The sequence below is a fragment of the Chelon labrosus genome, assembly GCF_963514085.1.
Source record: "Chelon labrosus genome assembly, chromosome: 7".
Taxonomy (NCBI): Eukaryota; Metazoa; Chordata; class Actinopteri; order Mugiliformes; family Mugilidae; genus Chelon; species Chelon labrosus.
Genome location: NC_140343.1, coordinates 18,168,976 through 18,186,029, shown reverse-complemented (window position 1 = coordinate 18,186,029; position 17,054 = coordinate 18,168,976). Strand labels below are relative to the sequence as shown.

At 43.9% G+C, this 17,054-nt stretch overlaps 2 protein-coding genes across 3 annotated transcripts; one reads left to right on the top strand and one right to left on the bottom strand.

Annotated features, from left to right (window-relative positions):
• The first annotated feature begins 288 nt into the window (after positions 1–288).
• Positions 289–14,296, top strand: pfas (phosphoribosylformylglycinamidine synthase). 2 transcript variants are annotated; one of them, XM_084548684.1, is made up of 28 exons: positions 289–1,150; positions 3,269–3,391; positions 3,548–3,683; positions 4,793–4,898; positions 5,131–5,329; positions 6,854–6,959; positions 7,067–7,207; positions 7,295–7,419; positions 7,531–7,659; positions 8,395–8,532; positions 8,865–8,993; positions 9,108–9,181; positions 9,273–9,429; positions 9,513–9,574; positions 9,701–9,862; positions 9,989–10,225; positions 10,335–10,565; positions 10,749–10,929; positions 11,019–11,102; positions 11,317–11,472; positions 11,697–11,816; positions 11,927–12,072; positions 12,161–12,368; positions 12,600–12,691; positions 12,797–12,911; positions 12,988–13,137; positions 13,292–13,432; positions 13,691–14,296. In XM_084548684.1, the coding sequence occupies exons 2-28, from the start codon at positions 3,271–3,273 to the stop codon at positions 14,005–14,007; spliced, it is 3,963 nt and encodes a 1,320-aa protein (XP_084404810.1). In that variant the 5' UTR covers positions 289–1,150; positions 3,269–3,270; the 3' UTR covers positions 14,008–14,296. The 2 variants fall into 2 exon arrangements, with proteins under 2 accessions (XP_084404810.1, XP_084404809.1); XM_084548683.1 differs by having other exon boundaries at positions 3,542–3,683.
• Positions 14,297–14,616: 320 nt separating this feature from the next.
• Positions 14,617–16,776, bottom strand: LOC311491173 (E3 ubiquitin-protein ligase RNF170; the record flags this gene model as incomplete). The annotated part of the gene is made up of 5 exons (XM_084549031.1): positions 14,617–15,036; positions 15,596–15,706; positions 15,787–15,860; positions 16,472–16,580; positions 16,756–16,776. 5 exons carry the CDS (start codon positions 16,774–16,776, stop codon positions 14,695–14,697), a joined length of 657 nt encoding a protein of 218 aa, XP_084405157.1. The 3' UTR covers positions 14,617–14,694.
• Positions 16,777–17,054: the final 278 nt, after the last annotated feature.

Sequence of the window (17,054 nt, the reverse complement as noted above, 5' to 3'; positions counted from 1 at the left end):
TTCGATCCCAGCTGGATTCAGCCTGTGTTTAGTATATGGGATTTCACCATCAGTCTTATAGCCAGTCTATCCACCACCACCACGGACATTTACACCTCCAGATGCAGAAAAAGGGCCACCTGCATGAGGAAAGACCCCACCCACCCCGCACACGTACTGTTTGTCCCTCTCCCCTCAGGCAGGAGGCTACGGAGCATTAGCAGGACCACCAGACTGAGGAACAGCTTCTTCCCGGAGGCTGTGAGACTGTTGAACAACAACCACCCACAGACACATCTGCATAGATTGCAGTTGTTTTTGCACAACGTCACTTTAACTCCACTTGCACACTACCTCAATGGTACAGGACTGGATATTATACTGTGTCATTCATTGCAGTTAAACTCCAATTATTACAGCGCTGACACTTTTTTTTTACTGCCTATATTTATACACTTCTTGCTATTTTTGTACAATACTTAGTTAGCTAATTTTATTATATATTTATACTTTTTACTGTTTTTGCTATGGCTTGAATCGGGACCAGAGAAACTAATTTCGTTCCGTCCCATGTACCAACATGTGTTGAAATGACAATAAAGAATCCTTGAAATATTAGAAGTACTGAAATTAAGTCATTCTCAATATTTCAAACATCATTTATCTAATCTGTTTGAAAGCCACCATCTTCTACTAAGAAAAGAAACCCTTGTGGATATACTCATGTTCATTGTATTTATTTGGTCTTTAAGCCTAACTGTAAATATATTGGCTCTAAAACACTGGAAACTCCTGAACTGAAATAGTTCAGCTATATAGAAACAGCTCTGTATTTAATGACAACACATTATTTCATTCTGTAAGTACAACTATAGTGCAAAATTCACAATAAAGTTGAGTTTAGACGAGAAATACGTTGCAAATCCAGTTCCAGGTAAATTAGGATGGAGCAATCAAAACTTCCTGAAGTGTGATGTGCGCATGCGTCGTACATTTGTAGTGGCGCGCACGTGGGTGTACGAGTCCATCCATCCTGTCCTGTGAGTCCTCCGCCAACCAGACCACTTCCAGTCCACTCAAGGGCAGAAGAAGTTCTTCCAGGACTCCGGGGAAAAGCTGCAGCTCAGTTTTTCATCCTCAACACAGAGTCAATCACTGACGCTGCTAACACGTAAGTTAGCTAACTTTCTGCTAATTATTTTAGCCTCATAGTTTTCTCGCAGCAGCGGAGGAAAGCAACACATTGTCCCAATTCCATGCTAGCATACTGTAAATGTATTATATATGCAATATATTTCACCATTGTCACTTTCACGACTTATTAAGACGTTTTATGCACCGTGTTGGTGTTACTGTGTATATCCTTATTGATTAAATCAGCCTCCTCACACAGTCGGTATTCTTAAGGAGGTGTGTGCTTACTGAAAGGGCTTGTAGTTTGCTCCATGTGGTCCATGAGGACTAACATAAAGCTCCTGACCGTGCAGTGTGTGACCTGCGGTATGCACACAATCAGTGAGGCAATTGTCAGGAGGCTCACTGCTTGTGTCCAGAGTTTGAAAAGTTTCCAACGCAGTGAATGAGCCATTAAATCAACACAGTTTAAAATCTAAGCCTTGTCAATCAGCTGTTTCTGACTGGGCAATTTGGATGGAGTGAAACTGCATTACATCGGATCATGTACAGTTTAAGCTGTAGTGATAAAACATCATGCTTCTGTAACAATCTGAGGTGGTTCACCTGTTAAGTCAAAAGTTGTTCTGTATATTCAGGCTGTTTCACATTTAGAACACGATTTACTGCTACGTATGCTCACACATACAAAGACTGGTAAGAGAAAATGAGGAAGTTAAAAGCAAATACTGCAAGTCAAAGCACATTAAATATATTAAACAAAACAAGTGCTATGTATGTAATATAAGAAATAGTTTATCATATACAAATCGTATATAAAAGGTCTGGTTTTAAATACTAAAGGAACCATAGGTTTTGTTGTGTTTCATATTTTCCATTTTTTTGGTTTCATCGTCAAGCTGCAGAATTGAATGTTGGTCTTGTACGATGGATAAAAACAAAACCATCTAAAGCAGGGATGTTCAATTCCAAATTCAGCTGGGCATATCGCCAGGCCAGACATGTTAGGCGCTCAGTAAGCAGGTGGTAATGACAAATTTCAAACCAACACAGAGGAATGTGATGAAAAATATGCGCATTTTATCCACTGTGGGATAAAACAAAGGATTATCTTATCTTTTAAATTTGTTAACATGACAAGGGCACATCAAAAAGTGCATGAAAACACAATAATGGAGCTGTAATTGAACAGAACCTGGGGTAGTAGAAATATGTTTTTTCACTTAAATAAAAATAAAATAAATAGAATGGGAAAAAATTAAATAAAATTCTGTAAATGCAGATTTTGGTCACATCTTACCCAGGCATATCAAAACAAAACTGTAGCAATAACATTAGTTTCTGGTCCTATCTGAACATGGCACATCACAAACTGCAGTTAACAGAATAAAAATCTTTTAGTAGCAGCAAATTAAACACATAGGGTTGGAGTTTGAACTTGATGGTAAAATAAATAAGTATTTGTCAGCCCAGGTTTAATTCAACGGTTTTCATTGTCAGTTCTGCGTTTCAGAGTTGAAAATGACAGATTTTAGATTCGGTATCTTGGGTCAGCACCGCTAGCCACGCTCCAAAACGACGCAGATGCTACACGGAGTCTTGCATTCATGGTCTGAAACAGTGTACGAGTTAAGACTGTAAACGACTAGCCCTCCGAATTTCTTCAGTTCAATTCAAATCAGGTGGGCTGGACCACAGACTGGGCCACTCGGGGGTTGGTTCTGGGATGCATGTGGCCCGTGGGCTGCTGATTGAATAGGCCTGATCTAGAGTGTCTAATACGTTTCCACAGTGCTGTGTCTTATTTCAGAATAAATTAGGTTGCTGTATCATGAGACATCTGCAGCATGTTGCATCAACCGATTACCTTGAACATAGGGATGTTGCCATTTGAGACACCCATACTCGGCTGCAGGCTTTGCTCAGTGTCCTGCAGTCTAATTACTGGGTTGTCTTGATATGGACTGAACTGGAGACAAAGGTCAGCCTCAGTGAGAAGATGTGACGGAGCTTTCTTCTCTTTGACCATCAGTATTGACATTTGGCTGCAGACTGAGTGATAAATCCGAAAAATATAGTTGATGAACGGAAATCGGTATCATTGATAAAGGATGCTATGATTGATTTATCTTTGTTTGTCTGTCTCTCTGTCAAGTCATGGCTGTAGTTCGGTTCTACAGTAACGAAGCTCTGAATGGGCGAGCCTTACAGAGGGCAGCCAAGCTCTACCCACATCTGTCAATCTCAACTGAGCTGTGCTACAACGTGGAACTGACAGGTGAGTGTATAACATCTTGTCAGTTGATAATGAAGACATTAATTTAACATGTTTAAGCTGTTGACAGTAAAACACTATGAAGACACCTTGTGTAGCCTTGGGGATTTTCTGTTGTCCATTTAACCATTTTGTCTCATTATTTCTTCTCAGCTGCAGGCTGTGAGAGTCTCAGTGCTGAACAGAAGGAGGTTCTCCTCTGGTTGTTTCGTCCTCCGCTGCAGGCAGAGCCACTGTCTGAGAAACCAAACCTCACAGAGGGCAGTGGGGAGACACTGGTGGAGATTGGACCCAGGTGCTACTTGTAGTTTAAGTTGTTGATTGTACATATAGATGGATAAACCGTCTGTGGCATCATTTATGATAAGCGGTTTTAAAGCTCAGTGTGGGTGGCTACGGCAGTTGCCATCTTGGCAGCGCTTGACTTTGCCTAACCTTAGCCGGGAGAAATATGTGGGAGCTGACTCTTTTGGAACCAGCAAGTGGTCACTGGAGAAAATGCAGTTTTTGGCACTTTCACACTGGCTCCCCTTTTTGCAGACCTGGAGGTTTCTGCTTCTTTTCAATATATTGACCATCAAAGTCAAGTATTGGGAATGAATTCCATGATAAAAGTGCAGTAGTTATGTTTGCAAATGGAATCTGACAGATTACAGGTCACCAAAACAAAAAACTCAGGTTCAGCCTCGAGCATATCGTCTAGTCTTCTATCTTGCAAGGATCCAGCTGCCTCACAAATTAAGAAAAGATCCTTCAGTGTCCAACATATTAAAGGTTAATCCTTGCCAACAAAGATGTGAATGTTTATCCGTGCCTCATGCCTGATGAACATTCACCGAAAATGCCACGCAGCTCTGACCTCCTGAAACTCTCTGAAAAGAGAGAACATAGCAGATATTAGTCAGAGCCAAGTGTTGCAGAGCAGGGTGAAATGAGAATTTATGGATTCGAAATGTTCAAAGTGGTACACTGATGGATGCAAGGATGGTGGCAGAGGCAAGGACACATCATGAACAATGTCCACCACCCTCTACACGACACCATAGTCAGGCAGAGAAGCTCATTCAGTGACAGGCTGCTGTCTCTGTCCTGCTCCACAGACAGGTTGAGGGGGACGTTTGTTCCTCAGGCCATAAGGCTATACTATCTATCTATCTATCTATCTGTCTATACTAAAGTAGATACTTCTGCAGAAAACAGTCTTTTGAGGTAGGCAGATGTTCAGGGGTAGATAATATGGAAATATAAATGATAAGTTCCCACCACATAATGAAAAGCTGCACCAGGTATTTGTTGTCATTTATTATTCTGTCTTTGCTTAATTGAGTGATACATTTTCTGCCTAATGAGCCGTAATGATGTGCCGTAAGGTAGATACCAACAGCTCTTCTTTTACGTTTTAAGGTTGAACTTCTCCACCGCCTGGTCCACTAACGCCGTGTCCATCTGCCAGAGTGCCGGCCTCACTAACGTCACACGAGTGGAGCTGTCTCGCAGGTTTCTCATCAAGGTGAGAAACAACTCTACTTTGGTCGTTGCTGCCAATACTGTAGATTTTTTACACTGCATTATGTATTCATGGTTTCTATGCAATGAAGATGCTGGGCACCGAATTTCCAACGAGATAAATAAAATAAATCTAATGTAATCTAATCTAAAGAAAACCCTTTAGGAGAGCACTGTTTCAAGAATGTCACTTGATTTTCCTGCCTTTTAATGTGATCTCTGTGCCTCCTCTTCAGCCCAAGAACGGAGAGAATGTGAACAAACTCAACGAAGACGTAAGGAAGCTGACCGAGTGTCTGTATGACACTATGACAGAGTGTATCTACCCACATCCCATCACCTCCTTCACTGTAGAAACCAAACCACAGTCGGTGTTTGAGGTGGACATCTTGGGAAAGGGTCGCGCAGCCTTGGAGAAAGCAAACGATGATCTGGGTAAGACCCCCCCCCTCCCCCCCTTTATTGTTTCTGCTCTATTATTCTGCCTCTCTCCTTTTACTTTTCTTACTGAGTCTCTCATTGCGTTTAATGTACTGTGACTTGTCTCTCCTCTCTTCCTCTCTTTATGCTTCTTTTCAGTCTTGCAGCTATCTGTGAGTACACTGCGTGTGCTGGGGGAGGTAATAATGTCACATGATGCGTGACATTATTACTTAGCTGCTCGTTAAAGTCACAGGACAGAGACGATGCTGCTGATTATCTTACACGTGCATGTGTGTGTTAAGTGTGTGCTCGTCTAATGTGATGAAACCCAAAAAGAGATGAAGGCTCAGTCTATTTAATGGAGGTCAGACACCGGATAAGACGATCTGTTAGCTGAAGACAGTGTTTTACGTTGCAGTGATTAAAATAGTTGAATCTGCTGAGTCTGGGGTCAAAGGTGAAACTATAATCTCAAAATCGTGTCCTAACCCAGTTCACCCTTTGATTACCTTCTGATTGGTCGGCTGAGACACCAAACAGAGGACTCCGTGTAAACTCTTGTCAGTATAGTGTGAAAGAGTGAATCTGAAACATTTGCTAACATGTTAGCACCTGTGCTAACCTTGGCAGACGCTGGAAAAGTTACTAGTCTTTTCACCAGTGTTACCAAACTCGTCGGCTGTAGGTTTTTCATAATTTTAAAGAATCACGGTTTTAATGCTAACTATGACTGCTACATTTTTCTGTGGGAGTGGATATTGCATTTGTTTGTGTGAAGTAGCAACAGCAACATGGGGTGGCGGGGCTTATCAAAGGGGCAGCAAGGCCCAGAGTGATGTCTTCATATTTTCATATTACCCCAAACCTGAACACGTTAAGTCTACCGTCCCACCACATAATGAAAACCTGCAAACCATCACAATGATCACCAAGGACCAGGTATTTGTTGTCATTTATTATTTTGACTTTGCCTAATCAAGCAGTCTATTTTCTGCCTAATGAACCACAGTGATGTACCAAGTCTGTTATTCCTCTATACATGGACACGTTTCAGAGTGGCCCTGGTCACAGTGGCAGAACGTGTTTTGCATACTCGTGTTCAGCTTCATTAAAATTCACTAGCAGCTCAAATAGATGAGAATCATTTCAGTGCGTAGTTTGTCGGTGTCCACAAACTGGTGAATTGAGGGGATATATATTTAAACTGCTTAAATTTCCTATGCAATAACTTTACACTCACTGTTTTATTTCCCCAGTTAAACATAGTGTTTAATAAAAGGTTGTTATGGGTGGTGTGTATGATCTGTTTGATGATCAATATGTAATAACAGTTAAAGTTGTGTGAATGCGTCTGTGTGCAAACCAGAGTTAGATGTGTAAGATAGTTGCTGGGTGCGTGGTCTCTACTTACAGTGTTTCTGTGACTCATTTTGCTCGTACAGAAAGTGTACATGTGTGGTGTTCATTCTCCTCTTTCTGCCTCGTGGTTGTTTTTTTTGTAAACAAAATGTTGTGTGTGCACTGTGCTTGACACAGGTCTGGCCTTTGATTCCTGGGATCTGGACTACTACACATCGCTGTTCCAGAGGATTAAAAGGAACCCCACCAGTGTGGAGTGTTTTGACTTGGCCCAGTCCAACAGGTAGGGGTTGTCTGTAGAGATCAGATTAGCAGGGTGTGTTTTTCAGCTCTGCAGTTAATGTTTTTTTTTTCTCCCCCAACGCCTTTCTTTGTCCCTTGGTGTCCCAGCGAGCACAGCCGTCACTGGTTCTTCCGTGGGCGGATGGTGATCGAAGGGCAGGAGCAGCAGGAGACTCTTTTCAGCCTCATAATGGACACCCAGCGGCACAGCAACCAGAACAACGTCATCAAGTTCTGCGATAACAGCAGGTAGTAGAGGAAACTGTGCAGCAACCAGACTCGGCATGTGTTTCTGGCCACGCTGACTTCCTGTGAAATGTGTGTTTGTGTCTCCAGTGGAATCAAAGGCATGGATCTTGAATTTGTTTATCCTAAAGACCCGTGCCAGGCAAGCCCGTATGAGACACGGCGCTCTCTACGACATGTCATCTTCACTGCAGAGACGCACAACTTCCCAACTGGTCAGGAAATAAATAAATAAAAGTGTGCTTGCTTACAACATTCATGCCCATTTTTGCTCATGAGCTGCTTGTCAAAAAATAAGGTATAGTCTTATTTGAATGGCCTTTTAGGTGTTGCACCGTTCAGTGGTGCCACCACAGGGACCGGAGGTCGAATCAGAGACGTCCAGAGTGCTGGACAAGGAGGCCATGTCATCGCTGGCACCGCAGGATACTGCTTCGGAAACCTGCACATACCAGGTCAGACGCTGTAAACCTTGATAATGGGTTGCATGATCTCGCTATTATGAGTGTATCAGAGTTGTTTGCGTATGTTGTCCTCGTGTTTCAGTTGTATCCTTAGCTGGCCTTTGGCTGCCTGTGGGCGAAGCCTAATTGGGCAGAGCCCCTACGATTTACTGCTGAGGATTGTGTCCTAAGCTGTGGCTGTGAAAGCGGGCACTGCCGTAGTAAAACTAATGAAAATAATCCTTATTATTAGTATTTAGTGAAGTGTTAGTGTTTTAGAAAGTTGGTAATTTCTAAGACACTAAAGTCCTTCACACAAAGTAAATCAAAAGAACAATATAAAGGTAATAAAGAGATCTCAAGCTGTGATTGAGGCCGTTGCATTGAAAGCGATAAGCATATAGTGTATAAAAAGCTAAATTTTCAAAGATATATTGCATGTTAATATTTGATTCTGTGGTATTTCGCTTTAAACTTAAATTCCTGTCAAAACACAAAAACATACACTTGAAATGTCCCACATGAAACCAGCACATGGCACAATTTGTCATGTGCTTCGGTGTATTTGTTGAATAGAGGTGAAGAAACACCAAATTGTACAGGAACAATAAAAAAAAAAAAAAGGCCCATAAATGAAACCCTGAGGCACACCTCACCGAACATGAGAAAATGATGAGGTCAGGGTTAGAAAACTGACCTGGACTGTGCTTTGCAGAAATAGATTTTTCTCAATGGGCTCCTCTCCAGGTTACGTTCTCCCCTGGGAGTCTGAAGGAGAGGGATGGGAGTATCCTTCCAGCTTCGCACCCCCGCTGCAGGTTGCCATCGAGGCCAGTGATGGAGCGTCGGACTACGGCAACAAGTTTGGAGAACCTGTCCTGTCAGGTTTGAAAACCTACCACTGCTCATGATTTAACAATTAATTCATTTAATTTAACATCAAAGCAGATGGCACAGCTGATCAACACATACTGTGAAACAGGGATGCACATCTTACATTCATATTAGCAGAGGAAAACAAAACAATCTTTTTTTTGACTCTTTGGTTACCAAAAACAAATGATTGACCTTTGGCTTTGGACCAGAAGCTGTGGTGAGACATAGACCTCAGCTTTTTCTATTTAGACAATGAAACAAAGGAAAGGGAACATTTTGTTATAAGGCAACTATTTGACTCACTCGTTATAGCGCTGCTGTTTAATTTTACACCCTCCTAGGTTTTGCTCGTTCCTTCGGCATGCGGCTACCTAATGGAGAGCGGCGGGAGTGGATTAAGCCGATCATGTTCAGCGGTGGTCTCGGCTCTATTGAAGATACGCACGTGAAGAAAGAAGAGGCAAAGCCTGGTAATGCAGTGTGTGAAACGAGTAATCGATCCAGAAGCTATATTTACACATACACGTCTACGGATCAATGACTCACAGTGCCCCTCTGCTCCTCTGCTTCACTTGTGTCAATAGGAATGGAGGTGGTGAAGATCGGAGGGCCGGTGTACAGGATCGGCGTGGGAGGAGGAGCGGCCTCTTCCGTTCAAGTATGGACGCCACAGTAAATCACACTGAGACTGACAGTGCCCTCACCCAGCGCAGGTGTTTTTGAGTATTTAAGGACATTTCTGCTTGTAGGTCCAGGGGGACAACTCCAGCGACAGAGATCTGGGGGCAGTCCAGAGGGGAGATGCTGAGATGGAGCAGAAGATGAATCGGGCTCTCAGGGCGTGTCTGGAAAGAAAGAATGGGAACCCAATCTGCAGCATACACGATCAGGGGGCAGGAGGAAATGGTACAAAATTGTAGAATTTTTGTGTAAAAGCTTAGAAATGAAACCACAGTTAAGACATTATAGTGCATTATTTTCATCATTAGGTAATGTGCTCAAGGAGCTCAGTGAGCCAGTGGGAGCTATGATCTACTGCAGTAGATTCAAGGTAATGAGCGCATGAACACAGCTTATCGTTTTCATTTTAAAAAAAGTAAATTCTGTTCTATCACATGAGATATATGTCTTTGATTCTGCATTTTGTGTCTTAGTTGAATCTTGTCTTTTTGTGTAGAAAGGTGACCCCACATTGAGTGTGATGGAGCTGTGGGGGGCAGAGTATCAAGAGAGCAATGCCCTTCTGCTGCGTCCATCAGACAGGTCCTTCCTGGAGAGGGTGTGTCAGAGGGAGAAGTGTCCTGTCGACTTTGTGGGGAACATCACAGGAGACGGCAAGGCACGTTTCAGCCTGGCTCAAGTCGATAAAAGCACATCCACTGTACCAGTCGATACACTTTAATGAGCAGTAGTCGCTGAACAACCTCAAGTGTCACGCTGTCACACTTCTTCATTTCTCACACAGATTGTGCTGGTGGATGATGAGGGGGGCAGTGGCGAACAGGCAGACGGGGGGCGTCATCCTGTCGACCTGCAGCTGGAGTGGGTTCTGGGGAAGATGCCACAGAAGGAGTTTAAGATGGAGCGTCTGGCCCCAACCCATCAGCCACTGACTCTTCCTGCTGGACTGACAGTCAAAGATGCTCTTGACAGAGTTTTACGTTTGCCCTCTGTGGCGTCAAAACGCTACCTGACCAACAAGGTGTGTGTTACATCCCCGTCTTACACGGTCTCTGTCTTTAGACATAAATTTGTGCAGACACTGTGTGACTCTTCATGTCTTCACTCCCTCCCTCCCTCCCCTCCGTCAGGTGGACCGGTCTGTGACTGGGCTAGTTGCCCAGCAACAGTGCGTCGGCCCCCTTCACACCCCATTGGCTGACGTGGCTGTTGTTGCTCTGTCACCATTTAGCCTGGAGGGAGCAGCAACAGCCATCGGGGAGCAGCCAATTAAAGGGCTGGTCTGTCCTGCAGCCGGGGCTCGCATGGCTGTTGGAGAGGCTCTGACCAATCTGGTGTTTGCCAGAGTCACAGCGCTGAAGGTGAGGAGTTCAAGCCCAAAATGAAAAAAAGACAGAAAAAAACACAATGGTCTTTTCAAATGGATACCATATTCTGTACTTGCTGAGGTTGTAACACTGTAGTCTGTATTTTTTCTTGGTTTAAATTAGCCCAGTTTGCACATTATCACCTCTTTGTTTTGTTTTCTTGGTTGTGTATTTTAGGATGTGAAGTGTAGTGGTAACTGGATGTGGGCTGCCAAGCTGCCTGGTGAGGGGACAGCCCTGTGGGAGGCCTGCAAAGCCATGTGTGAGGTCATGGGTCAGCTGGGAGTAGCCATTGATGGAGGCAAGGACTCACTGAGTATGGCTGCAAGAGTGGGGAAAGAGACGGTCAAAGCTCCAGGTACTCTAACTGTCGGTGTGTGGATGCGTTTACGGATGTGCGTGTGCAGTGTGTGCGTGTTGTTAAAGTTTGTTCTGCTTCTGTTTCAGGTGCTCTGGTTATTTCGGCGTACGCTGTGTGTCCTGACATCACGGCCACTGTGACGCCTGATCTTGAGGATCCAGATGGCAAAGGTATGATGCACACACCAACTCATACGCAAATGCTGCCTCAAATGGGATTGATCATAATTAGTAACAAAAATATATCTATGACTCATATTTTTGAAAGAAAGTTTGCAGAAATGAAAATATCCTTGTCCGTCGGAATTTTTCTGTTCATCCTCCTCACTACACACGTCCTCAGTAACAGACAGCCTGCCACTGACCTTTTGTCCTCTGTCTGCAGGCGTGTTGTTGTGGGTTCCTCTCAGTCCAGGCCGTCATCGTCTTGGAGGCTCTGCCCTGGCTCAGTGCTACAGCCAGCTGGGAGACTGCTCCCCTGACCTGGACCAGCCAGAACTATTGACCGCTTGCTTCAACACCACTCAGAAACTTATACACGGTCAGTTTGTGCTCGCAGGAAATAGTACTACATGCCACAAGGCCACAAGGCAAGTAGTACGGTACTGCGACTCAGTGGGCGAATTTTATTCTGCTTTTTTATTTTTATTTTTTATTTTTGTAGTCCACAGATACAGCTTTGATCTGTGCTAAGACAGCCCCCTAGTGGTTCTACAGTTTAATGCAGTCTGATAGAAAATGGAAGATTGTTTTCTGTTCCCTCAGATCATCTGCTGAGTGCAGGACATGACATCAGTGATGGAGGCCTCATCTCCTGCCTGCTAGAGATGGCGTTTGCAGGAAACCGTGGAATTGTCATAGAGTTGTCATCACAAGGAGCTGGAGGTCAGCGAGTTACTGTGTTATTTGGTTTTGTTTCAGTTCACTCATACAGGTTATAAACTGTGTAGCTGTGATTATAAACTCATGGCGTGTTTTTGCTGTCGTCTGTGCAGTCTTGGAGCTGTTGTTCAGCGAGGAGCTGGGTTTGGTTCTGGAGGTTTCGCACTCTGATTTGGAAACCGTGTGCCAGAGATACACAGACGCAGGTTTGCAGTGCCGTCGTATTGGCAGGGTTAGCGGCTTCGGACCGGATGCTGTGGTGAGACATGGACCTCAGCGTTTTCTCTTTTGTCTATTACAGTCCTCCGCTGTCCTCTAATTCTGTAATTCTCAAATTTGTCTCCTAGGTCAGTGTCCATGTGGATGGGCAGGAGGTGCTGAGAGAGCCGTTGCCTAACCTCAGAGGACTTTGGGAGGACACCAGTTTCCAACTGGAGCGCCTCCAAACCAATGAGCTCTGTGTTAAGCAGGAAGAGGAGGGGCTAGCTCGAAGGACACAGCCGTACTTCAAACTGACCTTTGACCCTTTGGAAGCGCCAAGCATCAGCCAGATTTGTAAGACTGAACAGGATCAATACCATTAGCAGTCACATAGTGTGTTGTAGTGCTGCCACCAATGACTATTTTATTATGAGTTAATCTGTCCATCAGATTATTCTATTTATCAAACTATTGTTTTGTCAACCAACAAGACATTGGGTAAAGTCTAATGTCCTGTTATTTTCTCAGCTGTTTAGTCTGTTAAATGGTGGTAATTTTTTTCTCTGATATGATTTGTCCTTTCAGCTGCAGGGCAGCCACGTGTAGCCGTGGTCCGAGAGGAGGGCAGTAACGGAGATCGAGAGATGTCTGTTTCTCTCTATATGGCGGGCTTTGAGGTCATTAATGAGACCATTATGAACTGAAGATTTGAACTGTACTGTATAGTTGATCAACACTGTGTTGTTTATATTCAGGTTTTAATCCTTTCATCATGTGTTTAGGTTTGGGATGTCACCATGCAGGACCTGTGCTCTGGCTCTCTGACCCTGGAGCCTTTTAAAGCAGTCGTGTTTGTTGGTGGCTTCAGCTACGCAGACGTCCTGGGATCAGCTAAAGGCAAATAAACCAACAAACCCATGTGCTACTCTGAGACATTATTTTTCTTGTGTAATGCCATATTTGTTCTTTGAAGGCTGGGCTGCTACTGTTGCCTACAATCCCAAGGCCAAGGCTGAATTTGATCGCTTCCGGCAGCGAGACGACACAGTGAGTCTGGGTGTGTGCAACGGCTGTCAGCTGCTCGCCCTGCTGGGCTGGGTGGGAGAGAGCGAGGACGGAGCAGGTAAGAGCAGAAGGCTAAGAGAATCGCACTTGTGTTTCTTGTAAAAGGGCAAGAATATACTGTAGTTGCGAGTCGGGACAATGTGGCAGAAACATATATGTAAGAAGTTTCTAAATACGTTTTAATGTTTTTTTTTTTATTATTTTCCCTCTAGAATCTGAAGTGGTGCTGACCCATAATAAGTCTGGCAGGTTTGAGTCACGGTTTGTCAGTGTTGGGATCCAGGAGTCCCCGTCCATCTGGCTCAGAGGCATGGAGGGCTCTGCTCTGGGAGTCTGGGTTGCACATGGAGAAGGTAATGTCAGGACCAGATCAGATCAGATCATGTAGTAGTTCTTAAATGTTCATAAATGTGTGTGTGCGGTCCAGTTTTGCTAATATCCACCGGCTTACATTTACTGTAGCTGAGAAGGAAAAGGTTGGTCAGTATGGAAGTTTTTAACTTGCGCAACTAAGATTGTTTCTGCTGACTAAAAAGTCACTGGCCTGTGTGTTATGTCATCCACAGCTGTGTTTGATATTGATTTTCCCCTCACCTCTCTCCATTCTGCAGGTCTGATGCAATTCCGTAGCACCCATTCCCAGGACATAATTATTTCTGGAGGACTCGCTCCCCTCCGTTATCTTGACGACCAGGGTTGTCCCACTGAAGAGTACCCCCTCAACCCCAACGGCTCCCCGCAGGGAACTGCAGGGCTCTGCTCCAGGGACGGAAGACACCTGGCCATGATGCCCCACCCGGAGCGTTGCACTCTGGGCTGGCAGTGGCCCTGGGCCCCGAGAGACTTCAGGCCTTCTCTTACACCTTCACCCTGGCTACACATGTTCAAGAACGCAGCTGCCTGGTGCAGCAACACTGCGTCGCAATAGGTGTACATGCTACAGGTGTTGTCAAAGTCATGTCAACTGAAACTATAAGGCCTGTTTACATTGTGTCTTTATACTAATGTGGTGCTTTTACTTTATGCATTATTACTAACTGTTGATTTAACTATGACTTGATACATTCCACAGATTTAACTCACTGTATAGTTTACAAAACTGCACTACTCAGCTGACAGTGAAAATGTTGCTCCTCTGAAACAGTTGAAACTGAACTTGCTAATAAATAAATGACTAAAACAGAATGTGGAGTGTGAAACTAAAAACAATAAATATTCTTTATTTTGACCATAAAAACTAATTCATACAATATCAGGTATTTACAGGGGTGTCAATACTACAGTACTGACAGCTTTTAGATAGTTTGCTCAGACAAAGTAGCAACATTAATTAAAACTGTATTAAAATACAGAAGGCAAGTGGACTGGAGGATTTGTATGACAGTTGAACCAGCATACTGCATAACTTTGTCTTTTAGATATCACTCTTGGCTCTGTAAACACTTGACAAATAGGCCTGGAGTCCAAGTCCACATTCTTCTTCATCTTGACTGTGGCATGCTGCACACTTTTCAATATTCTTACATCTGCTAATCCAGCTAGCTACATCCAGGATTAAGAAATCCAATAAAGGTCCATGTCAAACTGCTTGTTCTGACACTCCAGCAGCATCTATTTACAGTGAATTCCCAATTACTCCCTGCGAGGATGTAGCATTTTCAGAGTGTCCACTCTCTGGCGCCACATGCTGGTTGATATTAATCACGCAGATGATGAGCAGGATGACCACCACCAGGTCATCCAGGACGCCCAGCAGTCCGCAGAAAGAGGGGTCCGTTTCCGTGGAACTAGATGACGAAGACACAGGGTCCAGGGGAGGGGAGGAGATGGACACCACGGTCCCCAAACAGCACAGAGCCACCCTGAAAAGAAACAGCCACACAAGTCCTCCCATGGTGCCCAGGCCACGAGCCAGTAACTGCAGAAGTAGAGGTGCGTCGCATAGGTAGTCTGTCACCTGGAAGGGTCAGCATGCAGGATAGAAATAGAGGACAAATAAGAGATGAAAACATCCAAATTGTTTTAGATATGAACGTTGACATTTGATATTCCTGTGATAAATTCCTTTATTTAGATGTTTGTAAAGACAGAGTGCTATAGCTCCTTTAAAAGGGAAGAAACACAAATAGACATCAGACTCAAAATTCAAAAGTCTCACAACTTGACTCCCCCTTTCATTAAGTTTATATAAGAGTATGTGAAGGAGATGTGGGAAATCAGCTGTGTTCATATTTCAGAGAAACGCAAACACACACCCAAAGTAGGCCACCTGGGTGTGTCATTGTGAGGTGTTAACCAGATACCTCCTTTGTCTGGCAATAGTGTTTCAGGAGGACAATAAGTCTTTAAGGTTGCATAACTGTTAATTTTGTTGCCAAACTTAAACCTTTGTTCTAATCTGATGTTACATTCAAGGCTGCAAAAAGAAACTTGCAACCCCCTGATACTTTTAGCAGGCGGTGCTTCCAGTTATTTGAGGTGTTGATGTTACGTCTGAAGTTGTAACGGGTACTGACCCTTCGTGGGGCTCCAGAATAACGCTTGTTGTAGTCTGTGATTTCCCCAAGAACTTCCTTGGACTGCTGGTCTGATCGGCTCTCGCTAAACAGATGGCACAGAACGCTGACCTGCAAAGTCACAAACATCTTTTCGCTGTGTCCACACGCAAAACGTGTTCACGGTATACAGAAAAAAACTGATACTGTACCTTCTGTCTGCACAGCGGACAGCTGACTGCGTCCAGCCACGAGCCATGTCTCCAGTAGGTGATCATACAGGGAGCTGCAAAATCCGACACACAGCCTTTAACACTTCAGAAATAGCTTTGCAATCTGTATTAGATAAATATCAGGGGTGCATTTGTTTCATAAACATAAACTGAGGCATGGATTTCTGATTACAGCTAAAATATGAACAGTTGTTTTCGAAACCAGACCTGAAAAGGTTTAAATACTTTTCTATCGTTAGAAGGTAGCAGATACGCCTCTCCTTGCTGCACCGTGTGTTCATCATAAAATGAAATTACCTCAAGTTCTTTGTGTTTCTAAACGACAAAGAGCTCTGTGAAGTAAACCACTTGTGTTTGGTGACTTGCTTCACTATCAAGAAGCAGATTTAAGGAAACCATGGCAACAGTTAATTATTGAAAGTGGAGCAGACGGCCCCCAAAACTTGTGACATACGGCTGCAGCACACACTACACCGATCCCTGAATGAATGGCATGAACTCATGATGCTAACACATGATGTAACAGGGGAGCAAGTGTGAGCATGAATGAAAAATGAATGAACCCGGCCTCTTGGACGACCGAGAGAAGAGATGCGTGCTTCTAAAAGAACAGCTCTAGACTGATGTGGTGCCAGCTTGGGTGTTTTTGTGTGTGATCTCGTACCACAGAACAAATGGCCACAGTTTGTCTGGACTGGGAATCTGGCCGTCTGCAGGCAGACTGGGCAGTGCCAGTCTTGTCTGCTTGTGGACAGACATGACTGCGAAGATTCCTGAAGAGTAGAGACAAATGTTAAGACACAGGATGTTTAACACAGGATCCCTAAGACCACATCCTGATTCTGTATACTATATAATAACCATACATGTAAACAGTGAGATTAGTATCATTTGTGTGGCAGTAACTCTATCCACCAGACTGTGACTCTAATAAAAGCATCTTCTCACAGGAATACTGCCAGTGTGCATGTTGAATTTTCTAGATCCAGGCAATCCCTCAAGTAAAAGCACACATATTTCCTCACGGACACAGGCCTCTCCATTTAAAATAAATAATGATTCTGTTGTTCTAATAATAAAACGAAACTCTCACCTGGTGGCACCTCATATATGTTGACTGCTCTGTGGAGAACGCCAAAGATATGGATGATCCTGGGTGACCCTGACCTGGTGGATCTTATTAGGGGAGACGTTTCAGTCTGCAACGTGACATTAGATGATGACAATGATAAACACACCTTAAATAC

Excerpts from the sequence above, each read along its gene's own strand:
- pfas (XM_084548683.1), top strand. The coding sequence starts at position 3,271 with ATGGCTGTAGTTCGGTTCTACAGTAACGAAGCTCTGAATGGGCGAGCC. Across the intron at positions 7,208-7,294 it reads AAGTTCTGCGATAACAGCAG|TGGAATCAAAGGCATGGATC; the intron begins GTAGTAGAGGAA and ends TTGTGTCTCCAG. Across the intron at positions 11,817-11,926 it reads GTCATCACAAGGAGCTGGAG|TCTTGGAGCTGTTGTTCAGC; the intron begins GTCAGCGAGTTA and ends TCGTCTGTGCAG.